The following is a 17,916-nucleotide window of genomic DNA, read 5'->3' on the forward strand; positions in this document are numbered from 1 at the left end:
GTGTCTCTCATTGTGTCTCAGTGTCTCTCTCAGTGTGTCTCTCTGTGTCTCTCGGTGTCTCTCATTGTGTCTCAGTGTGTCCCTCAGTGTCTCTCTCTGTGTCCCTCACTGTCTCTCAGTGTCTCTCAGTGTGTCTCAGTGTCTCTCAGTGTCTCTCTCAGTGTCTCTCTCAGTGTCTCTCAGTGTTTGTCTCTCAGTGTTTGTCTCTCAGTGTCTCTCAGTGTGTCTCAGTGTGTCTCAGTGTCTCATTGTCCTTCTCCATCATGTCTCAGGTCAGTGAAGATGCCTTGTGAGAAGAAGCCGATCCGTTTCGGTCACTCTGAAGGACACACTGAGGTTTGCTTTGATGACCAGGGAAAGTGAGTTTAATATTAAAGTCACTTTTATTTAACATCTAACACTATTAAAAGAAAAGTCCAAATAAATCACTAGGACGTTGTGATGGTGAACCTGAGTACATTTTCACTCCCATGATCCAATCATGTACCATCTATGATCATGTATTATCAAAATGTGGTCGTACGTTAAACTCCCGTAACCATGACGTCATCGGCCAAACGCTGACCATGAAGATGCTTCTTCTTCTTCTTCTTCTTCTTCTTCTTCTTCTTCTTCTTCAGGTTCATCGTCAGCTGTGGAAGTGATGGAGATGTTCGGATCTGGGAGAGTCTGGATGACGACGAGCCAAAGTTCATCACTGTGGGCGAGAAGGCTTATTCTGTGGCTCTCAAGGTCGGCCATCTTCTTCTTCTTCTTCTTCTTCTTCTTCTTCTTCTTCTTCTTCTTCTTCTTCTTCGTCAACACACTGTAGTTTGTTGACGCGTCTTCTTCCGTCCACAGAACAACAAGCTGGTGACAGCGAGCTCCAACAACACGGTGCAGATCCACACCTTTCCTGACGGTGACCCTGATGGAATCCTGACCCGATTCACCTCCAACGCCACTCACGTCACCTTCAGCTCTAGCGGCTCCAGAGTAGCAGCTGGATCCAGGTACATGAAGAACAGTCTGTGAGCTTTATGTGTGTGTGAGTGCTGTTTTAGAGTGTGGTTGAGCGGCTTCACCTCTAACCAATCACTGATGTCACATGATGATGAACACAAACAGGAACTTCCTGACTCCGCCCATTTATTTCCTCTCTCGGGTTTGTCCTTACAGGCTCCAGTAGAAACATGCCGTGTTTTGTGTGGTTTTTCTAAATAGAAACTTTAAAAAAAAACAACGTTTTTTGAAGTTTATGAATCGATTCAGAATCGTAGATGATTAGAATCGTGATTCTTATGTGAATCTATTTTTATTTACCCTCTATATTGTTTTGTTACAGAAATCTTTGGTTATTTATTTATTTATGTTCAAATCTGTTCAGTGTTCTAAAATACTTGTTATTTAATGTTACATTAAGTTGCTAAATAAGTAAATATTTCAATAAAATGTTTTTTAAATTAAAAAAAGTCGTGGAATGTATCGAATCGTGGGTCAAAAATCGTGATACAAATGGAATCATGAGTTTGTTTATGGTTACAGCTCTGACGTCTACATTTAACTACGTATGGTTCTCACAGATCTCTGGTTCTTCTGTGATGTGTAACATGATGTTGTTGGATTGTTGCACAGAATGAGCTGCACACACACACACACACACACACACACACACAGCTGTTTCAGACAGAGTGTGTGTGGCTTTATCATTATTCCTGATTTGAAGTAAACGTTTCTTTGCAGAAAGAATTGATTTTCCTGAACAGTTTTATCACAACAATCACAGCTCAGATCACGGCTCCACATTGATCTTCACTGTTGTGAAATTGACTGAAAATTAAACCATGGTGATGTTGGTGACACCAATGTGACATTTGCATTCTAGCGTTTATCGATTGGATCATTTGCAGGAGTTTTTCTTCTTCACAGTGACGTGACCTTTGCTTCCATCCTCTGCTCAAATGGATTGATTCACTTCCTGTCTTTTCCTCAGTGATTTCCTGGTTAAGGTGGTGGAGGTGTCCGACAGCAGCCAACAGAAAACACTGCGAGGTCACGAGGCTCCGGTCCTCAGTGTCACCTTTGACCCCAAAGATGACTTCCTGGTGAGTTCATGTTCATGTCTGTGGAGACAAACACCAAATGAGTTCTGCTGCACCTGGATAAACTGGATAAGATCAATAAATCTGACTTAGAACATGACGATGAGCCTCTCCTGCAGGACCTTCTTCAGTTTTATTAAGTTTATCTGTGGTTAATGGACTGAGACTAAAAAGACGTCTGAATGTGTCAGTAACTCTGATCTCTGAAGTCAAGTTGTTTCTGGGCTTTGATGAGATTAATTCTGAAGGTTGTTCTTTAAAGTCACACATTATTATGTTTCTAACGTCACCTAATCATCATTTCACTGACTGACTTTACGATGAAGACGTTTAAGGACAAACTCTTGTGTCTCAGGCGTCTTCCAGCTGTGATGGTTCTGTGGTGGTCTGGAACATTGAGGAGCAGGTACGGGTTCTGGTTCTGGTTCTGGTTTTGTCCTTTTCAATCAAAGACCTCGTCTGGTACTGTATCTTGAGTTTTCTATGAAGCTGGCTCTCCTAACCCTAACACAGCACTTTGATATTATTTGTGTTTGTGTTGACACAGACTCAGGTGATCAGCTGGTCTCTGCTGCAGAAGACCAACGATGTCACCACTGCTAACTCTCTGTGTCGACTGGCCTGGCAACCCAGGAGGGCAAAGGTCAGTCAAGCTGTTCGCTCTTTGTTTACGCTTGTTTGGGTTAGAACGTGAGATCTTTCTTTAGACCTCCTCTTCCTCCTCCTCCTCTTCCTCCTCTTCCTCCTCTTCCTCCTCTTCCTCCTCTTCCTCTTCCTCCTCTTCCTCAGTACAAACCAAATCCATGATCGGTCAAAGTTAACTCTGAGTTTCATCCATTTGGTCGGAGAGAACATGAATGAAGGTCCTGAGAAAAACAAACAAAACACTGTGTGTGTGTGTCTGTGTATGTCTGTGTGTGTGTGTGTGTGTGTGTGTGTGTGTGTGTGTGTGTGTGTGTGTTCTCAGTTCCTGGCGGTTCCTGTGGACACGAAGGTTCTTGTGTATGAGCGAGGCTCCTGGGATCATGTGATCACTCTGTCTGATGATCTGCTCACACAGGTGAGATCTTCACGATTAAAGCTACAGTACGCTGTTTAGGACCTGATTTCAGATCAGATCACGTGAGTCTGTGTGCAGAGGAGATGGACATGGCTTTAGTGTTGATGTTCTTGTGTTCGTGGTCCAGGGTTGAATGATCTTTAGACCTCCTTAAGCCTTTTCCATGGCTAAATCAATGCATTGATGAATCTATACGTTAGGTATTCTTATAATATTTGACCTGGTCTGGATCTGGACTCCCTCACACTCTCATGTAACTGAAGACTTTTTAAACCATGTTTCCTCAGCCCATCAACGTGGTGGCCTGGTCTCCATGTGGACAGTTCCTGGCAGCAGGTTGTGTCGGGGGTTTACTGACGCTGTGGGATGTGAACACCAAACTGTGTGTGGAGAGGTGTGTAAAGATTTCATCATCTAAAGTTTGCCTTTGTGTGATCACATGATCACATTATCTTAGACAAACTCTATTGTTTTGATGTCATCATTTGCCTTAACACACTATGCGTTGTATACATTTTTGAATCGAGAATTGATTTTGAATCGTGAGCCACCTCAAGATTCACATCCCTATTATATCAGCATTTCATAGTGAGAGTGGATATTCAGGATCTTTGCAGTTAACTCATGTATTTTTCCCCCTGTGCTGCAGACAGAAGCATGAGAAAGGCTTCACTGTGTGCAGTTTGGCTTGGCATCCTTCAGGGACTCAGATCGTCTACTCGGACACAATGGGCTGCCTGGGTCTGCTGGACGGACTCAGCCTCTCCAGCTCCAGCTCCAGCTCCAGAGCTCCTAAGGTGACGCAGCTCAAACGTCCCCAGAAAGGTTGTGTTATTTTCAGCCGTCTGTGCATCAAACGTACAGATATTAACCACAATTCTGATTTCCTGGACTTTTAGCCAGCACCTGCAAAACTACCAGCTAAAGAATATGATGACCTGTTTGATGACGATGATGATGACAGACTGATGGATGAAGGGCTCAGCGACAACAACTCTCCACTTGTCAAACACGTGGCTGCTGATGATGATGACGATGATTTCCTCATGCCTTCCACCGGCCGTGTGAGGAACAGAGGAGCGATTCTGGACGACGAGAACTCTCTGGGTGAGTTATTAAGATCTGAGCGATCGCTCTGTTTGTGTGAGTGAAAACGGAGAGTTCAGCTTCTTTGAATCACTTTAAACACCTGGTCTTTGCTCAGACACTGGGTCACTGAAGCTCGCTCGGGGTCAGTTTGGTGATGATGATGAAGACGCGAGCAGTGCCATCGTTCCTTTATCTGCACCTGTGGTTCCTCTGCGTCCGGTCTACGATGGACCCATGCCGACGCCTCCTCAGAAGGCTTTTCAGTCAGGATCCACTCCTGCACATCTCACTCACCGCTTCATGGTAGGACTCTCTTTATTTTACTGATCTGTGCTGAAGACTGCAGCTCAGATGTGAAAGTCAATCAGTTATTGTTTTTAGCACTGTGCAAAAGTTTAACGCGCGTTAACGTGTTGTATTTGAACCGTTGGGTTTAAGTGAAAACCCTGACGTCAAAGCTGTTTTAACGACAGTAACGTTGTGCTTCAGATGTGGAACTCTGTGGGAATCGTGCGAGGTTATAATGATGAGCAGGACAACGCCATCGACGTGGAGTTTCATGACACCGCTGTGCACCACGCCATGCACCTCACCAACTCTCTGGGTCACACCATGGCTGATCTTTCCCAGGAGGCCGTGCTGTTGGCCTGCTCCAGTACAGATGAACTGGCCAGGTAAATGTCCTCCTGCCTCCTGTTGGATGTTCATTCTGTAATCTGAGCTCTGAACCTGCTCCTCACCCTCCAGTAAGCTGCAGTGCCTCCACTTCTCATCATGGGACACCAATAAGGAGTGGATGGTGGACTTGCCCAAGGGTGAGGACGCAAAGGCTGTTTGTCTGGGTCACAGTTGGGCGGCGGTCGCCACCAGTTCACTGATGCTCAGGCTCTTCTCCATCGGTGGCATTCAGAGAGAAATCTTCAGCCTTCCAGGACCTGTTGTCTCCATGAGTGGACATGGAGATCAGCTGCTCATCGTCTACCATCGAGGTTAGACACCAAGTAAAGTCTGGAGAAGCTGTGATGAGGCTATGACGAGGCTATGACGAGGCTATGATAAAGCTATGACGAAGCTATGACGAAGCTATGATAAAGCTATGACGAAGCTATGACGAGGCTATGATAAAGCTACGATGGAGCTATGACGAGGCTATGATAAAGCTATGACGAGGCTATGACGAGGCTATGATAAAGCTACGATGGAGCTATGACGAGGCTATGATAAAGCTATGACGAGGCTATGATAAAGCTATGACGAGGCTATGATGAAGCTATGATAAAGCTACGATGAAGCTATGACGAGGCTATGATGAAGCTGCATGTGTCTGATTTCACAGCCACAGGTTTTGATGGAGAACAAGCTCTCGGTGTCCAGCTGCTGTGTTTGGGAGGAAGAAGGCGTCAGGTGATCAACGGTGAACCTCTTCCTCTCACACTCAGATCCTTCTTGTCCTGGCTTGGATTCACTGCTGAGGGTCAGTCTGTGGAGTCTGTACATGTGAGGTTAACAGTCTTTGACTGACCACAGCCTGACCACAGGTGTCATGTGTTTTCAGGTACTCCTTGTTTCGTGGACTCTGACGGGATTGTGCGGATGCTGAATCGCTCTTTGGGAAACACCTGGACACCTGTGTGTAACACCAGAGACACCTGCAAGAGCAAATCTGATCATTACTGGGTGGTCGGAGTGCATGAGAACCCGCAGCAGCTCAGGTGAGAAGGCTAATGCACATAGATGCTGTGTCTCTGATGTCATCACGTCTCACCTGAATGGTCCACTGTTCTCTCAGGTGTATTCCATGTAAAGGCTCCAAGTATCCGCCCACTCTGCCCCGGCCTGCTGTGGCCGTCCTGCCCTTCAAACTCCCACTGTGTCAGACTGCAACAGAGAAAGGACAGATGGAGGTAAGTCATCTAAACTGTAAATGATGTTATCATCATGTTATTCTCAGATATTTGACTGTTATGTAATAACTATGAGTAATATGACTTTTGTCATATCAATAAACAAAAGGTCAACATTCAGACCTTGCAGTCGTGGTACAAGGGGAACCCAAAATGCTTGTGGACATCAGATTTAACTCATTGACTCTGGTAAAGCATGGTCACGTTTCTACCATTAGAGCCTGGAGCTCTTCTACGTTTATTCTCTCACAGACGTCAGTTTTCGATGGTTTAAGGATTCCTCGTGACTTTGTTTTAAATGTCTTCTCACAAACATGGAGGACTTTGACAGTGATTTTCAGGAGTTTCTCGTCTTCGATGACGTCATCGATGATAACTTTGAACGCACTGAACAAATCGACCAGGATTTATGGTTAAGACATAATTATGTTTGAAGAAGACGAGGTCGGCGATAACGACGATGAGTTTGAAGGTTTTCAAAGTGACTGAAGACGGAGAATTATCAGCGTAATCTCCAGAGTGTTTACAGCCTCACAGCAGGACTGACAGTGGATTTAGCTGCAGATGCCACAGCGCTGTGAGCTCTATCAGTGTCACATGTGAAGCAGACTGTTACAGTCATTACAGTCTGTTCTTGTTCTTCAGGACTGAATCAAGTTGATATGACTTTATTTTATTACTGTTTTTTCATTTATTCACTTTACTTTTACATTTTCTGTATCAATTTCACAGCAAAGCCTCAGGTGTGAGCTCTCAGATCCTTTTTGGATTGTGTTCTATATCTGAGCTACAGAGGAAATCAGTCATTTAGTTTGAAGCTCAGGTTTTAGAGGCGTTTTTAACACGTGATTCAGGCTTTAACGGGTTAAAAGCTGCTGGAGAATCTGTAGAGACAGCAAACACACACTGGGACAGGGGTCGCTTCAGTTCAGGAGTCCTTTAATAATAATGTCCTCTTCTGTCCTGCAGGAGCAGTTCTGGCGTTCTGTCCTCTTCCACAACCACTACAGCTTCCTGTCGTCCAGCGGCTACGAGATCGACGAGGACGGACAGAGTCGATCTCAGAAAGAACAGCAGGAGCTGCTGATGAAGATGTTTGCGGTGAGTGATCTGAACTGTGACGTTCTTCTTTTCATGTCGTTGTTCTGCCTCGTTTTTTCTTCTGATCGATCCCGTCCTGATCTGGTTTTCCAGTTGTCCTGTAAGCTTGAGAGGGAGTTTCGCTGCGTGGAGCTGGCAGAGATGATGAGTCACACCGTGGCCACTTTGGCCATCAGATACGCTTCACGATCCAGACGCATGGCACTCGCCCAGCGGCTCAGTGAGATCGCACTGGAAAAAGCAAACCAGGTCCAGGAAGAGGAAGCTGAGAATCAGGAAGAGGAACCGGAATACTCCAGCATCAGACGGAACTCTGGGTAATTCTAAAGCATAATAATGATTTGTAATGAGTAATGATTTGAGTTTCTCTTCAGTTTTAGGTTGATTCTTTTATCATGTCGTCGCCTTCTTTGGTAAATGTAGGATTAGATATTGTGTTGGTATGACTTTACACTTTATATGAAGCTACTGCAGCAGTCTGACACAGAAGAGATAACTGTATTTGACAGGTTTGAGCAGAGTGAGGCTGGAGGCCATGACGGCAACAGACGTCATCATCAGGAGGAAGAGGAGGAGCAAGGAGAAGAGCTCTGTGAGGAAGAGGAGCAACAGGAAATGGAGACAGAAGAGCCGACAGGAAACAGAAAACGTCAGTTCAGAGCTGAGCATGAGTCTCTGGACCATGTTGTTGTTGTTGTTGTTAAATCCATAGTGAGTCTAAAGTGTGTTCTTCATGTCATCTCATCATTCAGGTGTGAATCCTTTCTCCAAAGAATCTGTGTCACCTGTGAAATCGTCTGTGACTCTGAGTGAGTGACTGTCAGTTTTATAACGGCAGGAAATGACTTTTAAATTAGCGCTGTGCAAAAGGTTAGCACGTGTTAACGCCGTTTCCATGACGACTGACCGGAAAAAGACGTGCATGACATCATGTTTACGTGCTGCGACACAGCACCCTTTACCAGTTAGCTTCGTTAGCTGCATTAGCTCATTTTAGCACAGGTTAGCGTTAGCCTACAGTGGAACTGGAGCGGTCTGTGTATTAAAGGAAAAGAGCAGCGCTAACAAATAAGCAGCGTTCCTGTGTAACTGTGTATGTGTGTGTCTGTTTTTAAAGGTTAGCGTTACTTTAGAGACTCATTTTAACAATCAGGAGTCACGTAAACATGAAGTCACGCACGTCTTTTTCCGTTCAGTCGTCATGGAAACGCGTCGTGCGTTAACGTTGACGCGTTAACGTTTGACAGCACTAGTTTTAATGTTGGCAGCCTTTTTATAAAGAGGGAACATCAGATAAATAAAGTGTAGACCAACATTATTGAAGTGTAAGTAGAGGAGAATAAAGTGATCTACAGCTCTGTGCTTAGTTAACCATAGTTAACACTAGTTCAACTTGGTTAACATTAGTTAGAAAGAATGATTTTATTTCTCTTTTGTTTTTCAGTGAATAAAAGTGGACGTGCAAATCCTTTCAAGGTAAGAGTTTAAGATCTTATTACAATAACTTTGTTTACATTCAAGCATTTTATTTACTTTTTGCACGAATGTCACTATTAATATTAGTCTGATTTGAGTATGTTATAACACGTATAAATATATATATATATATATCGTATATGAGTGTGTATATATATCGTCATTGTTGAATCTTTGAGGATCAGACGTGATGTGATGTGTCGTCAGGTTCTTGGATCAGGGAAACCTTCAGCTTCACCTGGACAACCTCGACCCTCTAACATTCTGGACAACATGACGTCCAGCAGGAAGTCGGCGCCACACGGTGGATCTGCAGGGAAACACAACAAAAGTCCTGTCCTCAAACCTCTGGCCCCCAGGCCCAAGTCAAAGGTGTCGTACTCGCACACTTCCACTGGTCTTACAGTCATCTTCATGGAGGACGTGTGCAGTGATGCTTTGTTTCTCCTCAGGCTCAGTCCACTCTGCTGCAGATGACCAGCACAAAGACGACCAATAAGAAAGCTCCACAGCAACCAGAAGCTCCGCCTCCAGCCTCAGCAGCTGACGACACAGAGAACAACAGGTAACGTGACTTTTTTCCTCGTTACACTTTCCTCCTTCAGGTCAGACAAAGAAGAACCTTTGTGTTTCTCTACAGACCAAAGACCGGCTTCCAGCTCTGGCTGGACCACAACAGGAAGAAGATTTTAGCCGAGCATCCAGACCTGGAGGAGGAGACCGACGTCATCAGAGAAGCCATGGGGCGCTTCAGGACGCTGTCGGCCCACGAGAGACTGGTAGGAAAATATATATATTATTATTATTATTATTATTATTATTATTATATATTATTATTATAATAATGTGAAGGTTCAGGTTCACATTTAGAGACGTGGTGATCAAATATACACAAGCTTTATCTTTTAAAACTGAAACACAGTAATCTGAAGCAGATCTGAGATTTAACAAAGTAATCTGAAGTAGATCTGAGATTTAACACAGTAATCTGAAGTAGATCTGAGATTTAACAAAGTAATCTGAAGTAGATCTGAGATTTAACACAGTAATCTGAAGTAGATCTGAGATTTAACACAGTAATCTGAAGTAGATCTGAGATTTAACACAGTAATCTGAAGTAGATCTGAGATTTAACACAGTAATCTGAAGTAGATCTGAGATTTAACACAGTAATCTGAAGTAGGTCTGAGATTTAACAAAGTAATCTGAAGTAGGTCTGAGATTTAACACAGTAATCTGAAGTAGATCTGAGATTTAACACAGTAATCTGAAGCAGATCTGAGATTTAACACAGTAATCTGAAGCAGATCTGAGATTTAACACAGTAATCTGAAGTAGATCTTATCATCACTTTTCTTTTAATGTATTCACACTTCCTGAAAAGAGCGATGACATCATCAGAGCATCATTAAAAATAATAAAATCACTGAAATAAATTAAATCACAATGTTTCAAAAAGCGTTTGATGAACTCACGCGATATCAGAAGAAGAAGAAGATCTGAGCTGGTTTTCCTGCTGTGATCCACTAAATAATCTGTGAAACCATCATGATGGGAGACAGTTCTGACCCTTTAACCTCATCTTCACTGAGAGGACACTGAGAGGACACTGAGAGGACACTGAGAGGACACTCTGAGGACACTGAGAGGACATTGTGAGGACACTGTGAGGACACTGTGAGGACACTGAGAAGACACTGAGAAGACACTGAGAGGACACTGTGAGGACACTGTGAGGACACTGTGAAGACACTGTGAAGACACTGTGGACAGGAGTGATTCTGTGCTGCAGATCCTTTAACCTCATCTTCTCTGACGCCTCGAGACACAATCATCGTCTTAGGAACAACAGCTCCTCTTCAGTAAGGATCAGTCAAACTGAAGGAGCTGTAGCTCAGTGTCCTCACAGTGTCCTCAGTGTCCTCACAGTGTCTGCAGTGTCCTCACAGTGTCCTCAGTGTCCTCTCAGTGTCTTCAGTGTCCTCTCAGTGTCTTCAGTGTCCAACTTTTCATTGATTTTCAAAAAACACACATTTTTGTGTCAAATGTCAAATCCTCACTAACGACGTCTGCTGTCATCATTCAGTCAATGAATGAATGAGTGAATGAATGAGTGAAGATGCTGCTGTCAGTCATGACAAACCTCATCCTTTCATCCACAGACGTCATTCTGTGTGTTTGTGGACCTGAGGACGCATACATCAACACACACACACACACACACACACACACAGGAAGTGGGGGGGACAGCTGTTGCCTGGGAACCTGCTCGAGTGTTTTGTCACAAACAAAGCATTGATCTTATGATAATCCTCACACACACACACACACACACACACACACACACACACACACACACACACACACTCACACACACACACACACACATTAAAGCACCTTCTCCTTTGACGACGTGAGGATTGAACAGAATGTTTGTCTCTGATTGGATGAAACAAACACCAACACACAACCATTATTACATTATGACAGAGGGTTAGGATTAACCCTGAGTTTACAGAGGGTTAGGATTAACCCTGAGTTTACAGAGGGTTAGGATTAACCCTGAGTTTACAGAGGGTTAGGATTAACTCTGAGTTTACAGAGGGTTAGGATTAACCCTGAGTTTACAGAGGGTTAGGATTAACCCTGAGTTTACAGAGGGTTAGGATTAACCCCGTCACACAGTGAGTTTACAGAGGGTTAGGTGTGTGTGTGTGTGTGCGTACATGCGTGTGTGTGTGTCACTCCCTCCTAATTACACTGTTCTGTCTGAATAGAATAAAATGAACGGAATAGTGAGACGTCACTGCCATCTACCATCTGTGTGTGTGTGTGTGTGTGTCCTGATGATTCACTCACACACACACACACATCTCGTTTCCTTTTGTCTTCTCTGTGAGAGAAAGTGAGTGAGCGGTAAATAAAGGAATAAAAGCAGCAGAAACAGAAAGAGGAGAACGGCCTCCAGGCCTCAGAGCTGCAGCCTCGTCTGTGCTGATTAAACCTGACAGGATGTGATTTCAGAGATGATTTCAGAGATGATTTCAGAGATGATTTCAGAGATGATTTCAGAGCTCAGTCGTCTTCATGAAGGTTAGAATCTGGATTGAGACGCAGGATAATCTGGTTTTGTGTCGTCTGCTTTTTTCCTTCAGTCGTGGACGGAAAGAGCTAAAGGTTTGAAAGGAGAAGCAGCAGATCTGAAGAAGAGGAAACGAGGAGGAGGAGGAGTAGATGATGATGATGATGATGGTGTGGAAGATGAAGATGGAGCGACAGAAGAAGATGAAAATAATGCCAAGAAGAAAAAGTCTTTAGATTCTTCCTCGAAGCTTTCAGCGTTTGCTTTTAACAAAAACTAAACTGGTTTGTTTTGTTCTGATGAATCAGTTAAATCTCGTTATTCTCTAATAAACACTTTGTTCTAATGTTTGTTTTAATAAATCTAAATGTTCATATTCAGACAGTTTTCTTCTCACAATGTGATCACACACAGTTTTAGAACGTCAAACTGTTTATTATTTATTATTATTTATTATATTTATCTCACTGTGTCTGAACGTTTGACAGAAGGAGACGAAATCAAACCAAAGATATTTAGATTTTATCTTGAAGATGATTTTAGTTTTGTTTGTTTTTAAAGACTGAAACACGTCCTTTAACCTTTGGATTTAAATTAAAATCATTTAAATCTGTTAAACTGAGAAGTAAATATGACGTCATGAGTTTCACCTGCTTTTTATATCATCATCATTTTGTCCAAAATGTTTTATTCCAGATTATTATGGGTTTTATTTGTTGCCTGGAACAGATCTTCATCCTCGGGGGGGGGGAGGTGAATCCTGCTCCTCCTCCTCCTCCTCTTCCTCTTGCTCCTCCTCTTCCTCCTCTTCCTGCTCCTCCTCCTCCTCTTGATCCTCTTCCTCCTCCTCCTCTTGCTCCTCCTCCTCCTCCTCCCTGACCAATAGGAGCAGACCTGGGATCATCCTGCTCATATAAAGCCTGAGTGACTGAACCTCTGCTTGAAGTGAGCGCAGAACAGTTTGATCCAAGTGTTTCCAACAAGTGTTGAACAGGAAGAAGAAGAAGAAGAGATGGATCAGTCCAAGCGCGAGGACAGCAGCTCCGTCTTTAACGGTCACTTTGACGGAATGGTCAAGCTCTCGCTCGTGGACAGCGCGCGCGCCGCCGCTGCGCCGCCGCAGGCTCCGAGCGCGGACTCCGGTGCGCAGCGTCCGTCCTCGGCGGTGATGGAGAGCTGGAGAGAGGAGCGCACCAGGAGCGTGGAAGACAACGAGATGAGTCTTCCGTCTCTGGCCGCGGCTTACACCACCATCCTGCGGGGGCTCGGAGAAGATCCACAGCGACAGGGACTCCTGAAAACCCCGTGGAGAGCAGCGACCGCCATGCAGTTCTTCACCAAGGGTTATCAGGAGAAGATCATAGGTGAGTGGACGCATGACAGTAGAGTCTCAGTGAGGACAGTAGAGTCTGACTGTAGAGTCTGAGTGAGGACAGTAGAGTCTGACAGTAGAGTCTGACTGTAGAGTCTGAGTGAGGACAGTAGAGTCTGACAGTAGAGTCTGAGTTAGGACAGAAGAGTCTGACTGAGGACAGTAGAGTCTGACAGTAGAGTCTGACTGTAGAGTCTGAGTGAGGACAGTAGAGTCTGACAGTAGAGTCTGAGTTAGGACAGTAGAGTCTGACAGTAGAGTCTGAGTGAGGACAGTTGAGTCTGAGTGAGGACAGTAGAGTCTGAGTGAGGACAGTTGAGTCTGAGTGAGGACAGTAGAGTCTGATAGTAGAGACTCAGTGAGGACAGAAGAGTCTGAGTGAGGACAGTAGAGTCTGATAGTAGAGACTCAGTGAGGACAGAAGAGTCTGAGTGAGGACAGTAGAGTCTGATAGTAGAGACTCAGTGAGGACAGAAGAGTCTGACAGTAGAGTTTGTAAAATGCTGTAGTACAGCAAACTGTTTCTGTAATAGTGTCACACACACAGTGGCTACACAAGGTTTTCACTCTTTGTTGAAGTAGATTTTTACCTCATTAATGAACATCAGCACATTTTGAAAAAACACAGAATTGTACAAATGTTTGCAGATTTATTAAAAAGAACAACAACTGAAATATGACAGAAGTATTCAGAACCTTTGTGACTGAACGAGCAAAGACTTAAACCTCACTGAGCTGCTCTGGAGAGACAAGAACATGGCTGTCCATCAACGTTCACCATCAACGTTCACCATCAACGTTCACCATCAACATTCACCATCAACGTTCACCATCAACATTCACCATCAACGTTCACCATCAACGTTCACCATCAACATTCACCGTCCATCGACGTTCACCATCAACATTCACCATCAACATTCATCATCCATGGACGTTCACTGTTCCCTCTGACAGAACTGTGGAGGATCTTTAAGGATCATAACTGTATCAGCTCAAAGAATAGAGCAGCAAAGACTCTGAAAACTTCTGTTCATGTCATATTTCAGTTGTTCTTTAATAATATTTGCAAAGATTTCTACAATTCTACATTGTACTCACTGTACATGAATACTATAATGTTTGAATACTTTATGTACTCACTGTACATGAATACTATAATGTTTGAATACTTTATGTACTCACTGTACATGAATACTATAATGTTTGAATACTTTATGTACTCACTGTACATGAATACTATAATGTTTGAATACTTTATAGTAATACTGCTGTGATTTGCTGCTGCTCAGAATCATGTTCTCCTTCTCTTCTATGGGAGGTCCATCTGGAGGTAGTTTGTGTGTGTGTGTGTGTGTGTGTGTGTGTGTGTGTGTGTGTGTGTGTGTGTGTGTGTGTGTGTGTGTGTGTGTGTGTGTGTGTGTGTGTGTGTGTGTGTGTGTGTGTGTGTGTGTGTGTGTGTGTGTGTGTGTGTGTGTGTGTGTGTGTGTGTGTGTGTGTGTGCAGGAATGCAGCAGAGAGAACAAACTGTTGACTTCTGTCTATTGAACTCATGGAGTCACTTCCACCTGAAGCTTGAGTCACAGTGAGAGGACAGTGATGGACAGATAATGATGAGTCATGATAACGCGTGTGTGTGTGCGTGCATGCGTGCGTGTGTGTGTGTGTGTTGAACACACTGTGGCGGTGCTCTGTCTGTCTTCTGATTGGCTGCTGCAGGAGCCTCCCCTTTGGTTTATTGGACAGAAAAGTGTTTCAAAGTGAAGTTGAACAGAGGTTTGATCATTTGTTCACACACACACACACACACACACACACACACACACACACACACACACACAACATGAGATGAACATCAGCGTCCTGAGGTAGTTTACATCTATTTTATAGCCACTAGGGGGCGACTCCACTGGTTGTCAGGTCTTCTTGATTTTGTTTTGTTTTGATTGTTTTTGCTGTTATGATTCTAAATCACACATCATGACGTGTCACTTGTGTCATGACGTCACTATGTCGACATATCACCTGCGTCCAGGCTCTTATTGGACAATAGCAGCTGTCAATCACACTCCCATTAACCCATTAAAGCCTGAATCACGTGTTAAAAACGCCTCTAAAACCTGAGCTTCAAACTAAATGACTGATTTCCTCTGTAGCTCAGATATAGAACACAATCCAAAAAGGATCTGAGAGCTCACACCTGAGGCTTTGCTGTGAAATTGATACAGAAAATGTAAAAGTAAAGTGAATAAATGAAAAAACAGTAATAAAATAAAGTCATATCAACTTGATTCAGTCCTGAAGAACAAGAACAGACTGTAATGACTGTAACAGTCTGCTTCACATGTGACACTGATAGAGCTCACAGCGCTGTGGCATCTGCAGCTAAATCCACTGTCAGTCCTGCTGTGAGGCTGTAAACACTCTGGAGATTACGCTGATAATTCTCCGTCTTCAGTCACTTTGAAAACCTTCAAACTCATCGTCGTTATCGCCGACCTCGTCTTCTTCAAACATAATTATGTCTTAACCATAAATCCTGGTCGATTTGTTCAGTGCGTTCAAAGTTATCATCGATGACGTCATCGAAGACGAGAAACTCCTGAAAATCACTGTCAAAGTCCTCCATGTTTGTGAGAAGACATTTAAAACAAAGTCACGAGGAATCCTTAAACCATCGAAAACTGATGTCTGTGAGAGAATAAACGTAGAAGAGCTCCAGGCTCTAATGGTAGAAACGTGACCATGCTTTACCAGAGTCAACCTTTAAGTCCTTAATGTTGATGGTCTCAAATGTTGGTTTTCAAGATGTTGTTGTCCTCAGGGTTGGGGTTAGAGGTTAAGGGTTAGAGGTTAAAGGTTAGAGGTTAAAGGTTAAAGGTTAAAGGTTAGAGGTTAAGGGTTAGAGGTTAAGGGTTAGAGGTTAAAGGTTAGAGGTTAAAGGTTAAAGGTTAGAGGTTAAGGGTTAGAGGTTAAGTGTTAGAGGTTAAAGGTTAAAGGTTAGAGGTTAAGGGTTAGAGGTTAAAGGTTAAAGGTTAGAGGTTAAAGGTTAAAGGTTAGAGGTTAAGGGTTAGAGGTTAAAGGTTAAAGGTTAGAGGTTAAAGGTTAAAGGTTAGAGGTTAAGGGTTAGAGGTTAAGGGTTAGAGGTTAAGTGTTAGAGGTTAAAGGTTAAAGGTTAGAGGTTAAGGGTTAGAGGTTAAAGGTTAAAGGTTAGAGGTTAAAGGTTAAAGGTTAGAGGTTAAGGGTTAGAGGTTAAAGGTTAAAGGTTAGAGGTTAAAGGTTAAAGGTTAAAGGTTAGAGGTTAAGGGTTAGAGGTTAAAGGTTAGTAAACCAGAAGACTGAGTCAAACTGATGGACAAACATGTCCAATGTCCATATTTGACCAGAGGAATTCCTCCTGAGAGTTGTGATGGGACATTTCCTGCCAAAACTCTTTGTTTTCAGCTAGAGCTGCAACTAACGATTATTTTCGTAATCGATTAATCCGTCAATTATTTTCTCGATGAATGGTTTGGTCCATAAAATGTCAAAATGTTAAAAAACGTTGATCAGTGTTTGTCAAAGCTGGAAATGATGATGTTTCTCTAAAGTCTTTGTTTTGTTCACAAACCAAAATGATTCAGTTTTAATGATTTATTTGTTTATGTGGAGCAAAGAAACAAGAAAATATTCACATTTAAGAAGCTAAAACAATCAGAAATCTGGTTTTAATCATGAAAAAAGCTTCAAACAGATTATTGATTATCAAAATAGTTGGTGATTAATTTAGTCATTGATTAATAATCGATTCATCGTTTAATTGTTTCATCGTTTCATCACGTTGTTGTGTTGTTGTGTTGTTGTGTTCGACTCATGAGACTCTTTGACACAAACGTCCGGCTGCATTCCATACTTTATCACATGTGATAATAATCAGTATTATCACCAGCGACACGGAGCAAAACGTGCTTGTTGAGACTTAAGCAGCAAACAGAGAGTTTAGACGTCATAAGTCGGAGCTCGTGAGGAGTTTGTCGTCGTTTCAGCGTGATCCCAAAATCCTGCTGATCACATGACCAAGGAATCATTAAAACAGGAAGTCAGCGCCTGAAGCTGCAGGCTAAAGAAGCTAAAGAAGCTAAAGAAGCTGCAGGGTAAAGAAGCTAAAGAAGCTAAAGAAGCTGCAGGGTAAAGAAGCTAAAGAAGCTAAAGAAGCTAAAGAAGTTGCAGGGTAAAGAAGCTAAAGAAGCTAAAGAAGCTGCAGGCTAAAGAAGCTAAAGAAGCTAAAGAATCTGCAGGCTAAAGAAGCTAAAGAAGCTAAAGAAGCTGCAGGCTAAAGAAGCTAAAGAAGCTAAAGAAGCTGCAGGGTAAAGAAGCTAACGTTGTTTCACTGAAGACAAACAACAGAGCAGGTGATGATGATGATGATGATGATGATGATCCTCCTCTAATCATGTGATGTGTTCTCACACTGTCCTCACCACTGTCCTCATCACTGTCCTCATCACTGTCCTCATCACTGTCCTCACCACTGTCCTCATCACTGTCCTCATCACTGTCCTCATCACTGTCATCACTAAAACCAGCTGCTGTTGCTGCTTATTTACTTAGGGTTAATCTAATTTTCTTTAGGGTGTGTGTGTGTGTGTGTGTGTGTGTGTGTGTGTGTGTGTGTGTGTGTGTGTGTGTGTGTGTGTGTGTGTGTGTGTGTGCGTGTGTGTGTGTGTGTCAGTGCTGTCGCTCAAACTGCATCACGATCTGGAAAAAAACAA

The 17,916-nt window shown here is 43.2% G+C and overlaps 2 protein-coding genes across 2 annotated transcripts in view; both read left to right on the forward strand.

Annotated features, from left to right (window-relative positions):
- Positions 1 to 282: 282 nt before the first annotated feature.
- wdhd1 (WD repeat and HMG-box DNA binding protein 1) lies at positions 283 to 12,073 on the forward strand (the record flags this gene model as incomplete). The annotated part of the gene is made up of 25 exons (XM_083891740.1): positions 283 to 359; positions 621 to 732; positions 841 to 992; positions 1,973 to 2,084; positions 2,437 to 2,487; positions 2,629 to 2,724; positions 3,049 to 3,141; positions 3,429 to 3,535; positions 3,791 to 3,938; positions 4,044 to 4,248; positions 4,346 to 4,533; positions 4,720 to 4,904; positions 4,978 to 5,219; positions 5,567 to 5,704; positions 5,786 to 5,942; positions 6,020 to 6,134; positions 7,104 to 7,235; positions 7,329 to 7,552; positions 7,745 to 7,884; positions 7,988 to 8,044; positions 8,680 to 8,711; positions 8,919 to 9,083; positions 9,164 to 9,276; positions 9,352 to 9,490; positions 11,867 to 12,073. 25 exons carry the CDS (start codon positions 283 to 285, stop codon positions 12,071 to 12,073), a joined length of 3,387 nt encoding a protein of 1,128 aa, XP_083747866.1.
- Positions 12,074 to 12,805: 732 nt separating this feature from the next.
- Positions 12,806 to 17,916, forward strand: part of gch1 (GTP cyclohydrolase 1) — a gene marked incomplete at both ends in the record, with an annotated part of 8,542 nt that continues 3,431 nt past the window's right edge. Inside the window, one exon of the mRNA XM_083890887.1 lies at positions 12,806 to 13,157. Within this exon, the coding sequence (XP_083747013.1) occupies positions 12,806 to 13,157 (352 nt within the window). The remainder of the gene's footprint in view (positions 13,158 to 17,916) is intronic.

Source organism: Microchirus variegatus (genome assembly GCF_963457635.1).
Source record: "Microchirus variegatus genome assembly, chromosome: 6".
In the NCBI taxonomy this organism is placed as follows: Eukaryota; Metazoa; Chordata; class Actinopteri; order Pleuronectiformes; family Soleidae; genus Microchirus; species Microchirus variegatus.